The 25,363-nt window shown below is 45.1% G+C and overlaps 2 protein-coding genes across 2 annotated transcripts; one reads left to right on the top strand and one right to left on the bottom strand.

Moving 5' to 3' along the window:
• Window positions 1–24: 24 nt before the first annotated feature.
• Window positions 25–12,544, bottom strand: LOC116798392 (bile acid receptor-like). Its single transcript, XM_032710788.1, has 11 exons — window positions 12,066–12,544; window positions 7,571–7,696; window positions 6,055–6,420; window positions 4,957–5,097; window positions 4,205–4,344; window positions 4,010–4,114; window positions 3,813–3,912; window positions 2,617–2,745; window positions 2,024–2,143; window positions 884–997; window positions 25–254 (listed from the first exon to the last, which is right to left on the bottom strand). Exons 2-11 carry the CDS (start codon window positions 7,659–7,661, stop codon window positions 25–27), a joined length of 1,536 nt encoding a protein of 511 aa, XP_032566679.1. The 5' UTR covers window positions 7,662–7,696; window positions 12,066–12,544.
• Window positions 12,545–20,278: 7,734 nt separating this feature from the next.
• On the top strand, window positions 20,279–24,980 carry SIKE1 (suppressor of IKBKE 1). The gene is made up of 5 exons (XM_032710723.1): window positions 20,279–20,591; window positions 20,687–20,795; window positions 21,146–21,288; window positions 23,119–23,232; window positions 23,595–24,980. The coding sequence occupies exons 1-5, from the start codon at window positions 20,433–20,435 to the stop codon at window positions 23,682–23,684; spliced, it is 615 nt and encodes a 204-aa protein (XP_032566614.1). The 5' UTR covers window positions 20,279–20,432; the 3' UTR covers window positions 23,685–24,980.
• Window positions 24,981–25,363: the final 383 nt, after the last annotated feature.

Genomic DNA, 25,363 nt, shown 5'->3' with positions numbered 1-25,363 from the left:
CCCCCCGGCGGCTGTTGGCGCCGCCTAGTGGAGGTCCCAGAGGTCGCGCAGGGGCGCGGCCAGGCGCGGGTCCCGCGCGCGCAGCGCCCCCGCGTGGGCGTGGCGGAGCGAGCGCAGCTCCGTGAGGCGCCCCAGGAGCCGCGCGAAGCGCTGCGGGTCCCCCGGGTGCTGCAGCTTCGAGTGCTTGTACAGGATCCACAGCAGCGGCTCCTGCAGCTCCTCCACGTGGCGCTTGTCCCTCAGGAGCGGGCGGTCTGCGGGAGAGCGGCGGGGAGAGCGCGGTGAGAGGGAGGGGGCGAGGCGGCGGCGCCGCCCCTGAGGGGGCAAGTGGCACCTCCCCTGAGGGGGCAATGACAGCTCCCCTGAGGGGGCAATGACAGCTCATCCGAGGGGGCAAGTGGCGGCTCCCATGAGGGGGCAATGACAGCTCCCTGAGGGGGCAAGTGGCACCTTCCCTGAAGGGGCAATGACAGCTCATCCGAGGGGGCAATGACAGCTCCCCTGAGGGGCAATGACAGGTCCCTGAGGGGCAATGGCAGCTCCCCTGAGGGGGCAATGACAGGTCCCTGAGGGGGCAAGTGGCGGCTCCCCTGAGGGGAAAGTGACAGTTCCCTCGGGATAAGTTACAGCTCCTCTGAGGCGGGAGTGGCACCTCCCATAGCGGGGAAATGGCAGCTCCCCTGAGCGGGCAAGTGCCACCTCCCCTGAGGGGGCAAGGGACAGTTTCCCCCGGATAAGTGACACCTCCCCTGAGGGGTCAAGTGGCGGCTCCCATGAGGGGAAGGTGACAGTTCCCCCGGGATAAGTGACAGCTTCTCTGAGGGGGAAGTGGCAGCTCCCCTGAGGGGGCAGGTGACAGCTTGTTGTCACCTTCCCAGCCTACCTGAAAAGAACACGGTGGTTGCTACGAGCAGGGCGTACTCGGTCTCGGTGACTTTGAGTTCCCCCATGCTTCTGTAGAAGTAGAACAGGGCGGTGATGAACTCCTCCGTTAAGCCTTAAAGATGGGGGGAAAAAAAAACCAAACAAACAAATAAAATAAAAATATTTGAATAAAAATTTTTTTGAATAAAAACCAAAACAAAGTGATCATGATATTATTTCAGTGCAGGAAGAGTTGCAAATCATCTTTGCCTGGAGCATGGGAGGTGATACCCCCCTGGATCCACCTGGATCGCTCTGTCCAGTGCTGGGCTGGCCCCCGGACAAGGGACATGGAGCTCCTGGAGCAGATCCAGCAGAGAATGTGAAGGTGATGAGGGGGCTGGAGCATCTCTCATTTACTCTCATGGTAAATTCTGGATTTGATGATCTTAGAGGTCTTTTCCGACCTAAATGATTCCATGACTCTAAAAAAGGGAGCTGGGGCTGTTCAGCCTCAAGATGAGGTGGCTGAGAGGGGACCTCATCCCTGCCTGTCAGTGTCTGCAGGGAGGGGTCAGAGGCTGGGCTAGGCTCTGCTCAGGGATGCCCAGCAATGGGATAAGAGGCAACAGGCAGAAACTGATGCCCAGGAAGTTCCACCTGAACCTGGGGAAGGAACTCCATCACTGTGTGGGAACAGATTGTCCAGAGAGGTTGTGGAGTCTCCCTCACTGTGGATATCCCAAAATTGTCTGGACACAACCCTGTGCCATGTGCTCTGGGATGACCCTGCTTGAGCAGGGAGGTGGGACCAGATGACCCATTGTTGCACCCTCCAACCTGAGCCATCCTGTGATTCAGTGAATCTTTCAAGGGAAATAGTTAACAAACTTCAGGAAAACAGTGTTCATTTCTAAACCAGTAACAGAAGTTGTGTTAAGGTTGTACTGTGGAGCTTTGGATTTATATATATCTCAAGGCTTTATCCTAGGATATGATCAAACATGAACACCACCTCTTCCTACGAGGATTTAATGCCTGTGTGTGTGATCAGAGCAGCTCAAGGAAGAGGGAGCCCAGGGGCCACAGGGACAGTGTTGCTCCATGTGATTAAGAAGAGGGCCAGCAAACCAAAAGGTTCCCAGTATTTAGATTCTACCTGTGGTAGTAGTGGAAGTTGGACTCTCTTCGTTGTGAGACATTTCCATGGAATAAATGTTGTTTTTATCAAGGCTTTGAACGTGACAACATGTCCCATGATCAGAAAGTCTTGCATGACCTGGAACAAGACAGGTGACAGTCTCCAGCCAAGCTTAGACTGACTTTAAATATTTATCTGTATCTGAAGATATATAGCTGAAAATGTGGGAATTTTTCCCAGATCCATGTAGGTATAAAAAAAATGCTCATTTGCATCATTGTTGGTCAAAGTCTCTTGTGTTAAACTTGGCACAATATATAATTAGTCATTAACATAACTAATATTACCCATCCACCCCACAATTTATGCAAACACTCAAAAATGTCACTTTTTGTTTAGAACTAATGGGAAAAAACCAGAACTCTCTTTATTTAGTTATTTAAAAAAGTAAATTGTGTGGCTTGAATAAAAAGCCTTTAGAAGGTATTTTGTCATTAATGATACTATTCTAAGTACCACTCTGCTTGGGTAGGTAATTATTTGAGATTAAATGAATTAAAATGGCAGAACCTCCTACTGGTGTGGGTAGAAAGCTCGTTAGTCAAACTTACTATCACTTGTTGATGGTTGGCACTGGCTCATTCTCTGGTTGTATATTTGGGCTGACAGCAGGAACATTGCCTCAACTGTTGACCCTTTCAGCAGTGCAATCTGGTCCTCACTGGCTAAACTTTCAAATCCTGCAGAGAAAGGGACATGATCAGAATCAAGGAAGGCTGGGGCTGCCTTTTAGCCCCTAACACGAGGTGATAAAATGATTTTTTTTAATAATAAATGCCTTTACTGAAAAGGAGGAGCCTTAGTTAAGTGATGCATGTACCAAGGACTGTTGTGATCTTTCTTGCCTGTTTGCAGGTTAGACAATTAAAAAGAAAAAAAAAGGAGGAGGTAGTTTTAGTGTCCAGTTTTAGAAGATTCACTGGAAGATACAAGTGAAAATTTTGGGACTAAGCAAGACTTCATAAAAATTTTTTTCCTTATTTCTGATATATATCACATGCTGAGTACCTGATAAAATTGCTACATTGCTTAGTGTATATTCCCCTTATTCACTGCTATATTATTATCTTTTTAAAATTTGTGTTCATCCTTTGACAAGCTCATTATCTGCACTTATAATTCAAGAGCAAAGGACCTGCAGAAATTTCTTCTTGATCCCGATCAAAGCAGGATCTGTAACACCAAGAGCTCACCCATTCCTTCAGCTCTTTCTCACAGTGGTGCTGAATTGCATCAAATACCTGCTCTAGACATGGTGATTGACTTTTGTCAGGAAGTTTTACAACGAAAAAATTATCACCCTCCCTGTCAAATGTCATTTTGCCAGCTCTACATTGAAATGCAGTGGATTTAATTGCATGTTCCCTTGTGCCTTATTGAGGGAAAATCTGAATAGGAGCACCTGGTCAGTCCCTTCTGTGCTGCCTTTTCCTTTGAAGGAACATCTGGTTTTTATTTTGATGATTATGATCTATTGCAAAACTCAGCTGGATTTCAGAGAATGTGTAATTCACTCAAGATGGTGCTTCCAGAAAATGTCTCTACTCCGTGTGAGAAATGGAAAAGAAACCCAATCACAGCAAAGTTTTGAAGTGAAAGCTTCTACGTTTGTCCTCACGACAACTAAATGGTGAGCTGGAAATAAAAAATAATCAGTTGGAAGCGTTTTTTTCTTAAAGCCTGTATTTTTCTGGGACTCATTCCATCAGTGTGATTTCTGTAATGTTTCCCAGAGGAAGGAACTTACCTGGAAGTCTCTTTGTGAAATCCACCAGCACTTGGACGTGGACAACAGCTGTCTCAGAGAGCCGGAGAAAACTCTCCTCAGCACTTGCAGTCTCTTGCAGCTGCAGGAAAGAGCGTTTGGACATGGGATATAACCAAGGCACAGTGCTGGGGACAGCAATAACTTACCAGTGCAGGCTGAGTGGGCTGGATACCTACAAACTTCTTGGCTTCCTCGAGGGGAATTGTGTATTTTTGGTGTGCTGCTACGATGTGGTCGAGAAGCTGGTGCTCCCCTGGAGTAAGTTCCATCTTCTCTGGGGTCTGTTATAAAAAATAAACGGATCAGGTGACAATGACTTGGGGTAAAAATAAATGGTAAAAGGAGGTATTTTAAATAGAAGAATATCCCACTTTTCCAGATCTTGTTGTAGATGATACATGCTTACTATTCAGTCCCTCATCTTCCAGCTTTATGCTGCAAAGGAAACTGCTCTTCTGCTTGAAATTCTTCCTGAGTCGCTTTGACTTGCACTGGACTTCAGTCAGCAGACCTGCAAGGCATGGAAGTGGGCATCAGTATGTGTATTTTGAATTAATTACAATTTGAAATCATCTTTTTTATTAGAGATGACTCGAGTCTTGCAGCACAGGAGCCATCACCTGTAAGGAACTACACACTAGAGGATATGGCGATGTGTGGTTTGTCAGGTGAGTTCATGTTCAGTACCCACCAAAGGCCTCAGGGTTTCCAGTCTCCTCCTTTCTCGTGACTCTGTGACATACAGGCATCAGAATTTTTCATCAAAGACCATCATGCTGGTTTTATTTAATTTTTTTCCCCAAACACTAAAGCACCTTTGATCTGCTCACTGCTGTCCTGACAGGGCTCGGGATATTTAACTTCTCTTCTCAGTACTTTCTCTTTTTTTTTGTCTTGTAATGTCTTTGAACAGTAGTCCTCTTAACTTAGGGAGATACTTCCCAAGCATTGCTTGTTTCTGCACATGAAGATGCTACAGGTGCTACAGACTCCAAAGATCATTTTCCTACAGCCACATGAAGCTTAGGCTGGTATCACTTAGCTCTAACGAGAAGGGATTCACTTTGGAAAAGGCTTTATCCGGGTTGATTAGTGACGTGGGCAGCATGGGAGGAGCACTTACATTCTGCCAGCATTCCCACAGCTTTGCACTTCTTCAGGCGACACTCCTGGCACTTCCTCCTCATGTACATGTCCATCTCACAGTGCCCCCCGCTCTTGCACCGATACACCGCGTTCTTGGTTATGCTGCGTCGGAAGAACCCTGCACACAAGGCTCAGGTCATGGCTGCAGCAATCTAAGGAGCTGAACCCTGCACACAAGGCTCAGGTCATGGCTGCAGCAATCTAAGGAGCTGAACCCTGCACACAAGGCTCAGGTCATGGCTGCAGCAATCTAAGGAGCTCTATCTCACAGTAACTTAAGGAATTAAAAGTGTCGTTCGGGTTTGGTTGGTTGGGGATTTTAAACGGAAACGTCACCTTGATTTTAAATTTACTTTTTGACAACATCGTTATGTCTGGTTCTCTCTGACTGATATTAAATGCTGTGTTCCATACATGGAGCCATAGAATCACAGAATATCCTGAGTTAAAAGGAACACACAAAGATCAAGTCCAGCTCCTGTTCCTGCACCCCAAAAATCTCACCCTGTGCATGAGAGCATTGTCCAAACACTCCTTGAGCTCTGGCAGCCTTGGGGCCCTGGAGAGCCTTTTCAGTGCCTGACCACCCTCTGGGGGAAGAACCTTTTCCTGAGATCCAACCTAAACCTCCCTGACACAGCTCCAGCTCTTCCCGCAGGTCCTGTCACTGCTCACAGAGAGTGGAGCTGCCCCTCTGCCTCCCCTCCAATACAACAAGTTAAATATAATTAATAAGTCATTACTACTTGCTTTTATTTAATTTGAATAATAAGTAATCACACTCAAGAAAATCTATAATAAATGGTTGTGAGAAAATCATTACCTGCTTAAATGGAGACTATTCTATTGAGACATCTGTGCAAAAATGAGATGCTTGAGGTGCTCATATTAAATACAGAAAGCATTTCTTCAAAAAATGCTGTAAAAATGTGAATCCGGGAGTAAGTGTGTTAAATAAGGGGCTCCTTAGATAAATTAAAACCCTCTGTAGGAACAGCTTAAAACCCAAGGAAACCTGTTTGCCCAGATCACAGGTGTGGAACGCTGGGGGCCCAGCCCTGGGTCGGGTCCTCACCTTTGCAGCCCTCGCAGGTCAGGGCGTTGTAGTGGTACCCGGAGGCCTTGTCCCCACACACCACACACAGCTCCTCCTGCCCCTTCAGCCTCAGCGGGTGGGGCAGCCTCGGCCTCTTCAACCCCTGGTACCCCCCGTCATCCACGGGGGGAGCCGCGAAGGGGGGTTTGCTCAGCTCGCAGCTGCTGCCCACGCAGGGCCCGTCGCTGTAGGGAGGGTCCAGCCCCCCGTATGCTCCATATGGGGACAGAGGGGGCTGGGACTGCAGCGCCGGGGCAGGAACGGGCACTGCTGAGTACTGGCAGTAAGGGGCACTCTGGAAATCCGTGTCTGGCAGCTGGTAGTTGATGTGCTCCGGTAGAACATCTGGAAACAGGGGAAACCGAAAGTGAGATAAAAGCCTGGAGAATATCTCAGCATCAGCTATTCCAAAGTTTAAAAAAAATTCATAGATTTAATATCACAGATATTAGAGGAACACATTTTCAGACGGGCAGACTGACACACTGTTTTTAAATGTGCTACCTGTAAAGTTCTTAAGTAAAATCTTAAGTGTGGTAAAAATGGCTCAGTAACAGTTTGGACAATGTCATGTGGATGCCACTGGATTATTGTTGGCACATAACTGAATATCACTTGCCAACTGATGATACAGCTGCTTTTAGGTCTTACACTTGAGGGTTGTTTGTTGTCCACATTACAGTCAAGTATCTTCCCTAACTGAATTTTTTAATAAGTGAAATTTTAGTTATCAATAATATCTCGGGCATCATTTTGAAAATGTTACACAAGAGCCTGAGAAGGATGGTCTAGAAATTATAGAGTGGTAAAAAATACTGTGACAGGAGTCTTAAAGTTGAAGTCAATAGAATAAAAAGCAGATCTTGTTTTATTTAGTATTTCCCCACATATAAGTCTTTATAGACTTATAGACTTTATAGATTTCATTTTAGTGAAATGTAGGTACGGAATTGTAAAGAGAGTTTCTTCCTGCCCTTCTGTCTGTTGAGTTTAAATTTTATCCAGCCCCCCTTAAATCCACACAACTGTACCAAAGCAAGCCTGTGCAACATGCATCATGTTTCATTCTTCCTTTGGGATTGTTCAAATCTCTGAAAAACCAAATTGGAAACCGTTTTCAAGGCAATTCAGAGTTCTTTTTCTTTTTAATGGGCATCAGGTCCTGCCTTTACTCTTCCAGAATCCAATTAGTTATTGCAATTCTAGTTACATAACATATAGAATATGCATTATCTATTTATAATTATCTGGAGTAGTGTAATAAAAGCTGTGTCTGCTCCATGCAAGTCAAAGGGAGGCAGCACCAGGAATGTTTATATGGAATGATCAGTCAGAATAATCACAATATTTCAATACTTTCAGTATAGGCTTGGCACTCAAACATGTAGCTTCTAAGAGCTTTAAAGACAAACTAAAACAGAGAAAAAGATGGGAATTGCCACAGATGTTCATTTTCCTGTGTATTTCCAGGATATAAAGCTGTTGCTTTACTCACCATAGTACTGGATGGGCTCGGGGAGACAATACCCATCAGGGACTGTGACAAACGTGTTGGCCATGCTCTGCTCCCAGCTGCACTGCTTCATTCACCCTGCTGGGGGGCTGGCTTCTAAAGGGCAACCTGGAGAAATGGGAAAGCAAGAGAAACATCCCGTGAGACAGAATTGCTGGGCAGGTTTAGGCAGGGAGCTAAAACCAGAAAACTCCACAGTACGGGAGAGTTTGCAGATCATAAGAAAATCAGAGGTTCAAAGTCATGTAACACCCTCAGTGAGGCTACAGAATGTTTGACTGTCCTCACAGTACAGACTCAGGACAGAGTCCATTCCTAAATATTCCAAGTTATAGTAGAACTGTTTTGCTGTGAATTTTACACAAAACCATGGTGGGGGAATCAGATTAATCCCTGGTAAATTCTCTAGTTCAGGAAGATTAAAAGGAGTTTCACTGGGTGGAAAAAACATGTTTTGGGCATGAGCTGGGGCATTTGCAGTAGTGTGGATCTGGTGGGTGTCCTGTTTGTGCACAAAGATGGGCTTTTAGTGAATTTGTTTCTTTCACTCTTTATGCAGATCTGAAGCAAGTAAATATAGGAAAATAACATGGAAAGGCCAGCATGGAATCTCTCTTCTCCCAGTGTAAGTAGTTTTTTATGCAGTAAAAGTCAGCTTTGCCTTGCTTAAGCACTGCCTGATTTATATTTAAGAGCCTGTATTTCTTTAAGAGTGCAAAGCATCCTGTGAAAACAGAATAAACTAATATCCTATAGGATTTATTTGCTTGAGAGAGCTTCCCACTGTCCCTTCAACACTAAAGGAGCTTGAGCTCCTGGCTGGATGCACTGACATTCACAACAACAAAGTGTGCTGAGAGCTCACAGTGACACACTGAGAACAGCTGCTGTGCTTTGGCTTCAAAATTTACCTTATTTTTCAGTAATTTGAATTATAAATTCAATTTGAGAAAGAAGGTGTGAAAAAGGGTGCTCTAAAAATTCTTGCAAGGGTTTTAGAAAAAAAAATGTAATGTCCCTATGGACACTAGCAGGAGCTGGGTTTGGGTTTACATTCACAGAGCAAACCTCTGGTATTGCTGAGCAAGTGAGAGGTAATGGAGCAGCCATTAGAGGAGTAAGTAGGAAATGTTTTCCTTGCCCCCTTGTCCCTCTGCATGTGGAATGTGGCCACTGGTTAAACAAATATTGAGTCTGTGCCCATTGAGAAAGGGCTGTGTGAGACAATTTGCCCGTGAACCACTCACAGGCTTTGCCTGTGCAGACAGAAAAGGACAGAAAAGATGAAAAAGGCATGGAAGTATTTGGAAAATACAGCAAAGCAAAAGCCTGCTCTGCAACAGCATTTGCAGCAACTTGGGTTTAAAGGTCTTCCTGGAAAGACTCCCATGGTGGGGTTTGGGTAATACCTGTGCCTTGCTGTGTCTGAGATAATGAATGTATCATTCCAGGGAACCTGAAGTCCTGCCTGGAAAGACACACATCCCTTCCCCCAAGCTGGACACATCTTTGGGGGCTGAACACTTTCGCTTTGTGTTGTCAGCAGAAGGTGAAAGGATGCGGTGAGGCTGGAATGTCGGGGGTTTTTGTTATCTCTGCTAGTAAATATTTGTTTCAGAGCAGAATGACTCACTGAATCGTGAGGTCCTTATCAGTTAGATCAATTTGGCCTGGGCAAAGTCCACATTTTTTCCCAAAAATGCGTATTTGCCAAAGAAATGCGTTTCTGAATTCCTGTAGTTTCTTTAAATGAAATAGAAAAGGAATAGAAGCTAAAATAAAGTCACACTGATCCAGTGGGATAAAACCAGTATATTGGGAGTATGAAGTACATATTGCCAAATGTAAAGTGGTCACTTGATTAAACGTTCTAAATCTTGGAAGCAAATTTTCCTTAGACAAAGTTTCCTCAAATCAGGTATTGTATGAGAAAGGATTTAGCCCTTCTTAACAGATTTTTATGGCTAATAACAGTGATTGGTTGCAACCACAAAATTCCCAGCTCAGAATGAGACTTTGTAAACTGAAATTAAGAGAATGTTCTAATTAATTGATTATTAATTTTAAATCCAGTGCTTATTTGGGAATGCTTTAGTGTCTTGAAATGAGACTTATGCATGAAAATGAAGTGTTTAATTTTCTGACACCTGACAATTTAGGGTTGACAAGCTTGTTCTCCTGATATAATAAAGCACTGGGCTTTTTAAAAAAATAAAACTAGAAAGAACAGAGTAAGATATATAAGGAAGGAACTTCATTTCCCAGGACAGGAAAGTTTTGATTATTTATAAGAGTGACTGTGATCGTTGTGTGTTCCAACCTTTGCCTCACCCCTGGTGTGTGAGTGAGGCAGCAGCAGGGAAGCCTCCTCCAAACTGAGATCCATTATATGCTGCTCTCCCCAGAGCTCAGTAGCCACCCCAAATCCCTCTCACCTCCTGGGAGTGAGCCATGACCTAAGGGACACTTCCTGAGCCCACACAGATGCTCATTAACCCTTTGCCAGGCTGGCAAGGGAATTCTGCCTGTGCCCAATGCATGTGGAGTCCCTGGCAGAACGTACCAGACATGCCCAGTGGTGATTTTCAGAACACAATAACTTGGATAAAGCTGAAACAAGGTTGGAGTAACAGGTTTGGGTGTTTGGGGCAGTTGCAGTCGTGCCATTCCCAAACCAAAATGTTTTGTGCCCATTTTTCCCTTTTCCGTGTATTCACAATATAACCATTGTTTTTGTGTGAGTGCTTTAAAAGGAAGCAAAAATTTAAGTATATTCCCAGAGATGGCACATAAAGGTCTTTAGCCTAAAAAGTGGAAATAACTGAAAACAAAAGAAGATGAATTTTTTAATCCCTTGTTTCGTAGAACCCCGACACAGACAGGATGGGACTCTTCAGTCCTCAGTCACACAGACTGGCCTGAAAGAAAATGTCATCTGTGGAAAGGCACACACTGTTCCTTGATTTTCCCTCTTCTGCTGGGAATTTTCATGTGTGAAATCCTGACCAGGTGGGCAGTGGTGTTTTTTCAGAAGAACAGGTGACCTACACTTGGGGTTGTTTAAGCACGTTTGAAAATGTTGCACTTTTACGGGCTTAGTTTTGTCAGTGGTCAGAAATGTTCAAGATAACCCAGAATGTGTGTCAATTCAAGGGGTTGGTTATCCATCTTATATAAAAATTCAGCCAGGTTCAGTTCTTAGTCCCAGCTGAAAAACTTGTCAATGTATAAAAGATGGAAACCATGAAGGAAAAAAAAGCCATTGATTGATAAAAGCGAAGCAGAACCATAAATAGAATGTACATGTTCAGACCAGAATCTGTACTGTACATCTATTTACTGCTATTTATGGTGAAAGATGTGGTTTTCATCATTTTTATTGCTATAAAATCCCATATCATAAAGTAACATATCATCAACTTCTCAAATTTATTTAAGATGCAAAACATCCCTCATGTAGCAGAGGCACAGGGAGCCCTTGCAGGGCTCTGCACTGACAGTACTTCAGCTGCTTTCGTAAATATTTTGACAATGGAGTCATGGAGAAATTTCTTGTTTACCAGGAATTTTAGGAGCTCAAGCTGAAGGTCTTCACCAACTATTTGAACACACCTCGGGGCACGTTAATGGTCACGTAGTGGAACTCAAGAGCACGTTTCAGGCTCGGTGTTAATCCCTGTACTTTGCTTGCTGCTGGAAGCAAAGCTTATTTTTTTCTATTATTTGTGAAAATTTAAACCAAAAACTGAAAAAAAAATGTGAACTCAGTACGATCAGTGGCAACTATTTGTGATGCCAGGTGATACATTCCACTTCACTCCAGCAATTTAGTAATCACTTGATTAATTAAAGGATGATTTCGCAGGGGAAGCTGTACGATCACTTGATTGTTCCTATGTGCAGATTATGTGCATTATTAAGGTTTTATCTGTTCCTCCCAGTTTTAATGTGCCAAGAAGCTCCCCAAAGCTACCCTTTGAAGAAATACCACTTTTCTTCTCCTTAGATGTGTTCCCTCCTGGTCATACAACAATCATAATAAGAATTGGCTTATTTCACTAATGGATTGTGTTGCAATTAGCTTGAAATCTCCCTTTGGAATTGTTACCCTCATGAATAATTATTCCAAAGGTATAATTTTTATACATTGTAAAATAAGAGGTTGTTTGAAACTCGCGGATTTCCAGGTACTTTTGGGAAGGGAAACAAATAATTTAATTTAAAAGTCGTTTTTCTTCCCTCTCTATGTCAAATGAAGTACTGTTGGAACAAACCCTTGGCAGTAGGATACCAAATTTAAAAGCTCATATTTTCTGCTTTCATTTAGTCAGATGTTTAAAAAGAAAGGGGAAAAAAAAGGGGGAAAAAGAAGGAAAAAAGCCCAGTGCCCGAAATCTTTTCCCATGGCAAATTGACGTGTGGCTGGAGCAACAATTCATAATCCCAGGGCATGCAGAGGAGGAAATTAAATACTCACTGCAATTCCAGGGAGCTTCTCTCTCCCAGAGAGTCCGTCGGGCTGCAGCGCCGATCCCAGCTCTGATCCCAGCCCCGATCCCAGCTCTGATCCAGCTGGAGCAATCCAGGCCTTTCCCTATTTATCAGTTTGTGTGCACACCCCAGGCTCCAGACACTCCACAGAGCAATCCTACGGCTCCGAGACACGAACTTCCCACACAGCCTTGGCCGGGGTCGGAGCGGGGGCAGCTGCGAGCCCACATCAATCAAATAATAACTGGGTCATCAGGGACAGAGGCCATGGGGACCCTCACGTCACTGCTTCCCAGAGCACTCCCTGCCCCACCACCAAATATTCTGCTTTCTTGCTAGAATTTCAAATTCTCCCTTTTTGGTGGCTTCTCGTCGACGCGTCGGAGCGGGGATGGAAAATGTTCCCTTGCCAGGCAGAGAAAGCACTGCAGTGGTATTATCTGGAGATTTCTGCATGACATGATAATTTCATGTGGAAACACTGGATTAGGGCAGGATTGCCAAACAGCAAACTTCTCCTCCCTGTTCTGATCCTGACATCCCAGGCACACAGAAGGCTCACCTGTACATTAAGGTCATTAACAATTTCGGTGAATTTAGGTTCGTGTTGCTGCTAATTTTGCAAATTTCCATTCTTAATCGCCCAAGTATTTCCATTATTAATAATTTCTAAAAACTTAATATTACTGTTTGATGTTTTCATCATTTCCTAGGTAGAAGATGTGACATTTTGGATAGGGAATCTCCTGCTGTTCCATGTGCTCCCTAACATGCTGCCCAGCAGGTTGCAAACCTCCTCACTCCCTTCCTTCTGTGTAAGAGCAATTCTCCATTTACCTCAGGAAAAAATGGTTCTGTCCTATACTTCATGGAATTAGGTGGCAAAAGGATAAAATAATTTCCTGTTGGATATCTTACAGCAAAGATCCATGGGTTTTCATGGATACACAGCAAACTGACATCACCCTTCAAAGGAGGGTCATATTTGTACTCCATGGGCTCCAGAGAAAAGTGGCAATAAGGCTACTTATTTGCATGTAAAATAGCACCATTTAGGAATCTTGGAGTGGAGTGTTTGAGTCTGGCTTTCAAGAACTAACAGGATTGACTGACAGATGTTATTTGAGCATATTATGGGGTTTTTTAAGTTTTCAGATGCCCCGCATTGGTCAGGTGTGGTGATGGAGGGCTGGAGTGCATAGATGATGCAGTAGACACAAAGATAATGATCTTGTAAGCTTAATTATGATCAGCATTTGTCTTTCTGGCAAAAGCAGCCTCAGACACCAGCTTACTAAATTGTCAAAAAAACCCTCAGTGGTAAAACCGAAGAATTTACAATTGGTAGAACTAAGATTTTTTTTTTCCATAGCAGTATTTCTTTCACATATCCCATTGGCTTTTTCACCCAACCTTTCCCGTGGAAGCTGGAAAAACAAGCAGAGGTTTGTGAAATATTGCCTTTAGCTTGTAAATACTACTGACTTGTATTTTTAGCACTTTTTCTCATAGAAGCCAGCAAGTGATAAGCTGGTCAAATGTAGCTGTGGGACATGGGTATTTAGAGCCTGTTGACTCTGGGGAACGTGAAGCCCAGTTTTTTTAAAAGGTATCAAATCCCCATTCTGTTCAGTTTATAAAGCCTAGTGGATTCAGAGTAAATTAAATCTCTTAAATAAATATGCAAGAACCTAAAACTTACTTGTAGTAGGAATAAACAGCAGTGCCACATTAAGTATTAGCCTGTGGTTGTTTACTCCAACCCCCATGCTGCTTTCATAGCTGCAGTAATAAAACTGTTGTGCTCAGTCATGCAGTGATTCAGAGCAGGTTAAATACATGGACTTATGTTAAATGCAGATATTTACATTATTTTAACAAATCACTGTTCCTGCTCAAAGCTCAGCATGACACAAATGGGAGATCTGAGGGCACACGTGAGTCACCTGAAGGACTGCTTCAAAGAAGAGGAAAAGAAACTGTTTGCCATGCTTGCAAAGAATCAAGAAACAAAAAGGTTGTTTAGGAGTAAGGGAGGTTTAAATTAGATACCAGGGAAAGCAATTACTGTGGTAAAAATAGCACTGGAGTAAGTTGCTTGTACAATCTTCTTCACTGGATATTTGGAAGATCAGTTTGGGCAGAACTTGAGAATTGTTTTTTTGGACTGTAAAGGAGGAAAACGGATTTTTAAGCTCCTTTCCAGCTCTGTTTGCTTTTATTTTCCTATACATACATCAATTTTACAAAACACTGCTCACTGATGAAGTCTCTGATCAGTCCCATGCCCAGAGAGCCATTTCAGTGGGCAAAGTAAATAATCTCAGACTCCAAGCCTGATTTACTAGAGGTGAGCAAACAAAGTGCTACTCATGGACACGGCCCGAAAATATCCGCTGAACAAGTTCGTGCCGTGAACCCACATCTAGAAGTGGCACTGAAGTGGAGAGTAAGGGATGTTTTCCACAGAAATAAGGCATGTTTTCCATGGAAAATAAGCAGATGTGGTGACACCAGCCTGACCTGGACACTGTGTTCACTGCCACCAGTGGAAACTGGGAGCTGCTGTGCAGCTGAACCCCCGTGCAGTGTCTGCCTTTGGGCAGCTGGGTCTGAGGATTTGGTGAGTGGGGAAGCTGGAGATGAAGGAAGAGTTGCCCTGGATCAATACCTGCTTCCAAGCTCAGCAGAATTCCCTGTTCATCTGAAGTGGAGATTTTAGATCTCTGTGACTTGCTTGGTATCCCAATAGTTAAAGGAAATCGTATCTGCTCCAGCTGGATCTTCTCTGCATAACTGACCCGTTTGGCTTGATCTGGAATTGGATTGTTTACGTAACTTCAGTAATTAACCACTATCAGCCTCATTAATGAAACATAAACCACCTCTCCTGCTCATTTATAAAGCATTTGTCAAACAAAACTCAAACAAAGGGCAGAATCTCAGCAGAGGAGCAGTCCTCCAAAAGCTACTGAGCCCCGACTGCGAGTCAGGACGGTCACTTTGTTGTTGTTTTTCAGCAGAACTGAAACAGAAGTGATGGCATCGTCTATTGCTCTTGGCTAACTGCTCCCCAAACCATCTGAGATCTGTCACATGAGGGCAAGGATGCCTCGACAACTATTTTGGCCATTTCAGTACAAAACACTGATGTTCCAGCTCATTACTGTAAATCATTAAATGATGAAAGCAAGAGTCAAATACGAAACGATTGGAAGCTCTTGGAAAGCTAATTGCTCATTACAGTAATCGTTGTTCTATGTGAGTTAAAGGTTATATTGAAATATAGATTATTTTATTACAGGATTAAATCTCTCCTGCTAGTAAACTGTTCTAAGGAATATTAAAGAAAGCTGAGTATTAACAATACAGCTCATGTATTAAAGTGTTCTAGCTTAAGCTTTACCTGTTTTTGGTTTAGAGAGATTAAACTGTTTAGAGGCATAAAATACACTGGCAGACAAATCCTTGCCAAAAATTTGATGTTCCAAGAGTTTGCATTTGCAATTTGTTAAGGAACTCGTGAAAAACCTGCAAGTTTTCTGTTCCTCCTCTCTCCTGGATTATTTATTGATCTTCCAAAGGTGCAGCAGTGCTGGCACTGTTGGGATTTTTTGCATGGGCATGGATGGACCTCAGTCCTGGGAGAGAAAGAGCACAAAGCCTCAGGAGTAACAATTCTGTGTGTTGGTGTGACCTGGCACAGTGAACAGCTCCCATTCAGCGTTGTAGAGCACGAGTTCATCCAGGTGATTTAGTGTGAGATAATACAGATACTCTTCTCTTTTACATCAAATGCCTCAGACAAATCATCAGGGTCAGATTGGAAGGGAAATAACTCCGGAGAAGATGGAAGTTCTCGTTAAGTTCTTAAATGCTTTCATGAGAGGAAATACTGAAACATCAGACCAGAGAGGAAAACCAGTTTTGATTTTTTTTAAGACTGATTTTTTGCTTAATCATGAAGTTGTTGCACAGTTTCACCGTGCATTTTCTAACAGGCTTGTAAGGCAAATCTTGAAGAGCTAAACTGTTGAAATACATTGAATTTTAATGCAAAAGCCAAACTGCTTTGAACTCACCTGAAAATCTCAAGACAGCCTACAAAATATTCCTGTTCCTGAAGGCAGAAGAAACACAAGAAGCCCATCCCTTCTACACTCACAATGTGCATGGGTACCCTGACGTCTCCTCTTTTAAGTGTCTTGTGCCAAATCTCTTTCTCCTTGGCTGGAAGACCAAGATTTGTCAATAAAATGCTCCAGTACATTGATATTCATCCAGGCATGATGTGGAAGAAGATAAAGATCTTAATTAAGCTTGATTACAGTCTCCTGCAGGGATCTCAGAGTTGTAACTTTAAGCACTGGAGTGACTGTACTTTGTAAGTACAGCAAAGGGAAGCCAAGTCCTGGACCTGATTTCCATAAAGCAGAAGATCTTGACACTCTGTATTAAGCACTACAAAATAATTATGGTGGAATCCCTTAATCAGCATTTTATCAGCAGTGGAGTCTCGCTGCTGAGGGACTGAACTAACTGGATACATCCATTTATCAATGATAATGCTTTTCCTTTTTTCCAGCCTGGATTCCATCTTGAGGACATTTGTTTTAATAGGAAAAAGAATATTAGACTCATAAATGTGAGTGCTGTGGTGCAGTGGGTGACTCCTCAAGATTTATCAAAGCAGGATAATTAGGATGAACAATAAGAGTGAGTTTCTTGGAAATAACTTTTGTCACAGGACAACTCTGGTTTATGCCACGTTAATCCACCTTGAAGTATGGGAAGTGCAAGAGGAGGATTCACTTCAGGCCCCCTGGTCTGAGTCTCTGTGCTACAGTTTTGTTGAGGGCAATGCCAGTGAAACTGTGAGAGTAGCTGATGGTTGTGTTGACACCATCAGTTAACTGTAAAAGCAAGCAGTCAGAAAGTGTTGGGGGTGTGGTGTAATTTGCTTTTCAAACAGCTGTAGCTGCTGGAATAGTTGGTTGTTTATGGACACCAAGTTTCTGAAGGAAGGACTCGTAGTGGAAATCAGAAATGTCACATTATGCTTTGGAAAAGGTGGTGTCTGTGGGAGACCTGTGCACTTGTGCTTTCACAGACTTAGCCACAGTTTTTCTAACTTATGATTAAACCCCCAACAATTATCCTAGAAATTTGCCCTTTATTCTTTTCCCTACTTCCATTTACATTCTTTTCCCTACTTCCTACTTTACATTTAGATGTCCCTCAGTCTGTCACAGATGTTGCCAGTTGCTACAGGTCAGTTCCTCTGTGCATTATTCACGGAATCCCAGAATAGTTTGGGTTGGAAGGGACCTTAAACCTCACCCAGTTCCACCCCCTGCCATGGGCAGGGACACCTTCCACCAGCCCAGGTTGCTCCAAGCCCCGTCCAACCTGGCCTTGAACACTTCAGGGGTGGGGCAGCCACAGCTTCTCTGGGCAACCTGTGCCAGGGCCTGTTACCAATCTCTTTGATAACTTTTTCTGTGCTTTGGGTCTGTTTGGATTTCTTCTCTTTGTGATTTTCCTCCTGTGATCAAGAACCTCCTCAGCTGTGCTCAGCAATGTTATGTGTTTATGCCATCACAGAAATACTGTTTCTGATTTTTCAAAGATGGCCTGGAAGCAGTTTGGGCTCTGCAGCAGCGTTGCTGTCTCAGAGTGTCTCAGTTTGCCTCTATCCAGCGTTCCCTTCTCCTGCTACAACAAACCCATGTTCTGTTTGACAAAATACAGCCATGTGGTTAAGAGTTATTAAAAGCATTAAAGCATTAACCTCTTGTAACCTCATTTTTCACTTTGTACACACACATAAGTGTTTAATCGAATTGAAGTTAAACACTAAAAAGTTTGAGAGGCCAAATTTATACATTCTCTTTAGTTTACACAGAATTGATGTGATAAAGCCAAGGGAATTATAAGGCACCACTACTCAGAAAATGCTCATCCGCTGATTTGTTTAAGCTCTGTTGCTCCATACTCCAAGTTTTGGTGACAAGCATTCCCAGCATTTAAATCAAGGAGCTTTGTCCTACTGGGATCCACTCTGTGTCCTGGCGCCACACTGAGTTACTCCACTGCCCTCTGGGAGTTGAACAAATGATTGATTCCATGTCAGAAGATCTGCTGGAGAGGGGGTGAGCCCCATCCCTGGGTGTGGGGGTGGTGTCATGGTCTCCCATCTCCCTCATTCTGGAATTTTATCCCAAGCAGCCAGAATGCTCCAGAGGGAATGAACTGATCCTGGAATTATACTCTGGTACAGCAGTTGGCGTGGAAGGGCAGGGTGGCATCTCTGCCACCAGGGAGAGGTGAGGGTTAAATCAGGAGTATAAACAGAGGGAACAGAACAGGGCAGAGGTTCAGACACATCCCAGTACAGCTCCTGCAGAGGTGGAATGATCCTTCCTCCAGCTGACTTCTTGTGGATGTGAACTGGAACTCCCAGTGCTGCATTTCTAAATGGCTCCTTGGGTGCCTGAGTGGGACCTCAGGGGCTGCAGGTTTGATTTCACTTTGAAACTCCTTTTGCTGAATAAAGTGACCAAGAGGAAGGTGGCTCTGGAACACACAGATCATTCCATGGAGCTGTGTCGGGCCTGCTCCATGAGCCACAGAGGCTCTGGGAAAATGGATGTTTTGGGAGAGGCTTGGAAGGCACACACGGAGCTGGGAGTGCAAGCAGAGGGAAGTGACAGGAGCTGCTGAACTGCACACCTGGGGTCACTTGGGGATGTAAAAGTGGGACAGGGAAACAAGCCCTGGCTAAAACTTTGGGATGTCGTGTCCATCATGGGCAGGGCAATCTGTGACCAACTCACCCCATAACCAGAATGGCAAACACAGCAGTATTTGTCAGTTTTCCAAATGTTCAGGAATTGCCCATTAGGAAAAGAGAATTCTGATAACAAGTTGTCTTAATTTTTTAATATTCTCTAATAAGATGAAAAGCAGGGAAGGACCACAAGGTGCAACGTGCCATAAGGCACAGGCTGGACCTTTAGCTCCACACAAGTTGCTATAAAGCAGGATTACAGTTCCCAAATTTGCAGAATAGCTCTCATACTTCACTAATTAATCTGATTTTGATGAAATATTCCAAATGCAGCTGCTTACTCCATTCTCTGCTGCATTGAGTGCATGCTTAGAGATTGTTGCTTATATGAAATGATCCCATTCAGCACTTTTGATTATCTCTGGGGTCACAAGAGATCCTTCCTCTGGGAAAGCATCCTGGAGTTTTCTCGTGTGTGTGTGTGTGAATGGGGATTTTAACCTGAAAGATGATTCAAGTCAGAGGGAGTCCCGTTAAAATATTATTGTTGAAAACATTGTAATGAAGTCAGTGACACTAAACAAATTTGTGGCACAAAGTTGGGCAAAGCCTCAAGGACACCACGGATCAGCAGCAGTAGCTTCAGTAAGCAAACAAGAATCAAAGCAGCAAGTCAGCAGCGCAGAGTTTGTTATTTTGAGTGGCGGATGTTTACTGTGGGGAGGGACAAACAGGAGTATCAGATAAGACGGCAGCCCCACAGATCCCCGCGGGATTGATCGCGCTGGGCGAGGAGCAGCCCCGGAGATAACGGGACCCGGGGTCAAGGACCGGCCCTGTACAAACAGGCTGTGCCGAGCAGCGCCCTCCCGCAGCCAGGGCCCTTCCCGGCTCCTCCGGCACCTTCTGCCGCCGATGGGATCGGGGGGTTCGGTGCGGGGGGCTCGGGCACGAGGAACCGCGGCGTGGTAATGAACGTGCGAGGGGGCGGCATTCACCGGGGCAGGCGGCTCGGTAACGCTGTGTGCCGGTGGGGGCAGTGTCCCCTTGCCCCAAAACCCTCTAAAAGCCCCCTAAAACCCTCTAAAAGCCCCCTAAAACCCTCTAAAAGCCCCCTAAAACGCCCCAAAACCAAAGTGAACTCCAGGACTCGGAGCTTCCCTTCAGCAAAGGGACGGGAGAAACCGCCTCCCGTCCTGGCCACGCCCCCGTCCTGGCCACGCCCACAGCAGATCCGCCCCTCGATGTGGCCACGCCTCCTTCGTGACCCCACCCCGTTCCCGCCCGCTGACCCTGCCCCGCTGTTGGCCCCGCCCCTCTCTCTGCCCGTGGCGCTCTGGCGCCGCCCGGCGGCCCCTCGTGGGAGCGGCGGTCCCGCGCCGGCCCGCGCCTGCGCACTGGCGGCGCTGTGGCCGCGGGCGGAAGCGGCGCCCCCGGGCCCGCGGGTTCGCGTCCGCCCGCGCCCGGCGGGGCCGTGAGGGGCTGAGAGGCCGGGGGGTGTGAGGGGCAGGGAGGGCCCGGAGGGACATGGGTCCGCCGCGGCGGTGAGCCGCGCCGCCCGCCATGAGCTGCACCATCGACAAGATCCTGACGGACGCGCGCACGCTGCTGGAGCGGCTGAAGGAGCACGACACGGCGGCCGAGTCGCTCATCGACCAGTCGGCCGTGCTGCACCGCCGCGTGGCCGCCATGCGGGAGGCGGGCGCGGGCTGCGCCGACCAGGTGAGCGCGGGGCGGGGGGTGCGGGCGGAGCGACCCCCGCGTGTCGGCCCGGTCCGGGAGGGACGGCCGGACCGACCCCCGCCGTGTCTCGGCAGGGCCCGGGAGGCGTCGCGGCGGAGCGGCCCGACCCGTCCCGGCTGCGGCCGCACGTGGTGCTGGCGCAGGAGAACACGCAGATCCGCGACCTGCAGCAGGAGAACAGGGGTGAGCGGGGCCCGGGGGGTGCTGGGGAGCGGGGGTGGGTCCTGGTGGGTGATGTCAGAGAGGCCCCGGGGGATGTGCCGCGGGAGATGCGCCCGGTGGTGCCGGCGGGAGGGTCCTGTCGGGGAGAGTGGGGGTGGGTCTGTGTTGCCTGTGGCAGAGTCGCTGGATGCCCCGGGTGGCTCCTCGGCCGAGGGGCTCCGGGCAGCCCCACGGCAGTGCCAGGCCTGAGCTGTCGTGGGCTGCGCGATCCCACTATAAGCTGGTACCCGGCACCTCCGGGCACCTGCTGCCGCTGCTGTGGGAGGTCTCCCGCTCTTCCGTTCGTGGCACTGACGGGCTGTGTTCTGCAGAGCTGTGGGTCTCGCTGGAGGAGCACCAAGATGCGCTGGAGCTCATCATGAGCAAGTACAGGAAGCAGATGTTGCAGCTTTTGGAAGGGAGAAAACGGGAAGATGCAGAACCGGTCTTGAAAGTCCATCAGGCTAATTCTGTGGTAAGGTGGAATGGGGACAGGGCAGTGCCCAAGACCCCTGTCGCTTGCTCGCTGTCATACCACCTTTGTTTCCAGTCCTGCAATGTCTCTGCTGCAAAATACATTTTCTCCTACTCTTGTCTCTCTCTGCTGGTATTTTTCCCTCTATTCCTTTCAGAATACAACCCCTTCACAGCCCAGGTGGAGTCTTGTTCTTTCGACCAGGTGGTGAATTCCCTGGGTTAAGAATTAACATTTCTGATCCTCTGCAGTAAAATCAAAATACCTGAGTTGTTGTCATTCCTGTTCAGTAACTGTAACACAGGGAAAAGAACCTCCTGAATCTCTGTGAACTGTATATGTTTAATTCTTAAGAGATTTTCACTTCCAAGTGTTTTTAAATCCAGATACTCTCTGCAGTGGCCTAAAAGTGTCCCTTTATCCATGCTGGACTCAGTGACTTTAGAGCTGATGGGATGTGGTGGCTGCTGATAACTGTGGCCTGTTTCGTGTTAGGTATCTAATAAAAATAGAATAACATTAAATCTCTATTGAAGACTTACAAATTGTGTTAGGCATTTGTTAAAAGGCATTTTTGTGTGATTGGAGAACAGCAAGTTGGTTCAACCAACTGACATTTCATATCTTGAGTTTTCCTTTGGAACTGGAGCCAGCCTAACTCTTTGCACGTGTATCTTGGTACTGATATGTGGCAGCTCACCACTTCTCTTTTGTGGGTTGCTTGGCTCCTCTGAGGGTAAGTGGTGTAGCAGTGTCTGGTTTCCAGTGGGTGCACAAACTGCTTATCAAGACTTTACACTTGAACAAAAGTTGGAAATGCAAAGCTGAAAAGGCTCAGGAGGAACCTTTGATGGGATATGACTGTCTCAATGTCTAGGCAAAGTCCATGAGTTTTCCCCTACCCACCACTTGGAGAACAGTCACAACATTTTAATATCTTTTAAAGATCTATTTTTTTATTATAACCATCTTCCTGTTTAGAAAAGTAATACTGTTTAGAGAAATAATAATCTTTTTTCTTCCCCCAGAAGTCTTTCTCGTTCCTGCAGCTCTCCTCTAGATGCTCTGATCTGTTTACATACTTTATGAATAGTGGAATTCAAAACTGAATTCTCTGCTCTGTGATACATTTATCTTCCAGAGCCAGTGGAAGAACTGTGGGCATTTAGAGAAACCCCACCCTGTCACATTTTCTGATATGTTGCTCTTCAAACAGGAGCTGCTACATTCCATGTTGGAATTTTTCAGTGTTTGGTCTATGTGTATTTCTGAGATTCAACAAAATGCTTCTTCAGAAAGATTAGAGCTGTCTCTAGACAGATTCTGTAAAATCTGCCTCAGGAGGCTCTGGTCTTGTTTGCTTTGCTTTCATTGCCCTCTAAGATGAACCTGTTTACTGCACACTGTTACTTGAAATCTTCTTTGCTTTTGTATTTGATGTCTTTATAAAGTCAGAGCCAGGCTTGTCTAGTAAAGCAATATAAAATTTACTGCCTAGTAATTGCATTCACATGACCCTGAATCTGTTGTCTCAGTCCTTGTCACACTTGAAATTATTTCCCTCTTAGCAAGTCAGGGTGCCTTATCTTGCTGACTGCTGGGATTCTATTCACTGTTTTCACTGATGACTCATGATAAAGGACAACGAGGTACATGTTCTTATCCCTGAGTGTACAAGATAGAAAGGATTGCAAGTGCTTGGGGGGAAAGGATTAAAACTCAAAACATGGAAAGAATCCAAAACTGGGACAATGGAAGTAAGTCATTTAGAGGGGATAGGTTATGACTGTTGCTTTTGCCTGAACATGTTGGATGTTTTGTGTCTTTCAGGAAATTGAAAATCAAATAGACAGAATATGTGAGATGGGAGAGGTGATGAGAAAAGCTGTTCAAGTGGATGATGATCAGTTCTTTAAAGTTCAGGAGAAACTGGCTCAGCTGGAGGTAAGAGCAGATCCAGCTGTTGAGGATAAATGGAGCTTTGGGGATCTAGAGACTTACTCTGGATTTTCTGTTTGTGTCAAGGATTTATAATAATCAAAAATTCGGGGGTGGAGTCAGGAAACAGAATATGATCTGTTAGTTTTCGAGTCTTGATGGTCCTTATATGTGTAGATTTATATATGTGAAGCCAGAAGCAAAAGATACACTTTAAATGACGTGGTTCCCCTTGTGCCAGCACCGCATTAATGCTTGTATTACAAAGTATGTGTTTTGTCTGTGAAGGAGTGGGGCTATTGAAAGTTTGTCATCCTTTAGTTGTGAATTAGCTCGTTTCTATTTCAGCAAAAATATTGATTTTGCAGCTTGAAAACAAAGAGCTGCGTGAACTGTTGTCAATCAGCAAAGAGTCTTTCGAGGTGGAGAGAGAAGATCTGCCGGACTGTGAAGCTTAGGCCACAAAAAAACCTCACCTCCAAACCTCCAGGGACTATTATGAAACTGCCTGACAAGGATTTGTTCTTTCAGGTTGTTTCCTTGTATATTTGTTTTATCTTTCAAGTGTGTGGGCTGTTTTCTCTGCGCTTTCCTGAAATGTTGATGGCAGAAGTTTGTTGCTCTGTCTTAGGATGCTTAACTGAAGTATTTGATGTGTCCTCCCTTGTGATCGTTCATTTCCTCTCCCTTTGTCATTTTTTTAATGAGCTTTAGGTAATTTAATTCCAGCTGTGCAGTTGGCTTTTAAATCCACCTCACCTGTAGCTCGAGAACATAATGCAGGTTGTGATTATTGTACTTGATAGAGGGAATAAGAGATTATCCAAAAACCACATTGTGAATGGCAGGGACCTGGTTTGCTCTGGCTGCACGGGGCAGTTTTGCTTTGCAGAGTGACCCCTCAGTTTGGATGGGTTGACTTTGCTACCTGGACTGACTTTGTTACCTGAGTTGACTCTGTTACCTGGACACTTAGGAGCAGGTAAGAGAACAGCAGGTGCCAGCAGGGCACTTGAAGCAGTCACTCCTATTCAGAGCAAACTTTACCTTGTTTTAGGGGTGACAATCAGTGGGCAACCCTTCCTGACACAAACCTGGGTGTTTTTGAAGGACTCTGCATATTTGACTGTTCTTTTTTTCAGTGGCTGGACCTGTCCCAGCCTTACCAGTGCTCCCAGGGGGGGGGTGCTGGCCAGCCCTGATCTGTCGGTGTGCTCAGACCCTGCCCAGAGCTCAGCACCTTCAGATCAGAGCTCTTTGTCCTCCCACCACTTTGGACTCAGGAGGAGTGAGCTCAGGTCTGCCTCAAAAATAACCAAAACTGACAACACACACACAGATTTTTAATGTCACTTCACAGGTGAGTGTAGTGACGGGTGTTCCATAGTTACTGCATTGAGTGAAATTAGAGTTGCAGCGTTGTAGGAATTTATCAACATGGTGATATTTTTATTGACACTTTTATATAAAGATCTGTCTGACCTGTGATCAAAGAAAAATCCCCCAAGAACAATAAACATCTAATTTCCAATATTAGTTTGAATTTTTATGCCACTTCTTCCCAAGTGAGACTTTTGATAGATGCAGAAGGCGACTTGTTCCTGTGCTTATTAGGAGACATTTCCTTGTGAACATCTGGAATATCCAGCAAGACTGGTAGATATAAGGGATTTCTGTACAGGAGTGTTCTTGCATACAATCCTTTTCTATTAGGAGTTGTTTAGGAGAGAATAAAAAAACTCAGTGAGAAGTAATTTTCTCAAGTGTGTTCTGTTTGTGAGTCCTGGGGGGAATTCCATGTGTTCTGCACGTTCCCAGGCTTTTTTCACTCCCTCTAGTTTTTACCTTGCCTGAGTGAAATATTACAATAACCAAAATGTTGCATTTTGTCTCTTTTAAATTAACATCATCCTAAATGCCTGTGATGCATTTTTATCTACGCTATCCCAGGGTAGATTTAACATCCCTCCAATTTGGTCATTGCTGTGCATTTAGAAAAGCCACAAACTGAACAGCAATTGCTTTAAGTGAGTTTATTGTTGACTAGCAGTGGGCCAGAATTGGCAAGGGAAGTTTAAATATGTTCATAGAGTCATGGAACATCCTGAGCTGGAAGACACCCACAAGGATCATCCAG

The sequence above is a fragment of the Chiroxiphia lanceolata genome, chromosome 25 (genome assembly GCF_009829145.1).
Source record: "Chiroxiphia lanceolata isolate bChiLan1 chromosome 25, bChiLan1.pri, whole genome shotgun sequence".
Classification (NCBI taxonomy): domain Eukaryota; kingdom Metazoa; phylum Chordata; class Aves; order Passeriformes; family Pipridae; genus Chiroxiphia; species Chiroxiphia lanceolata.
This window is presented reverse-complemented; position numbering and strand designations above follow the sequence as displayed.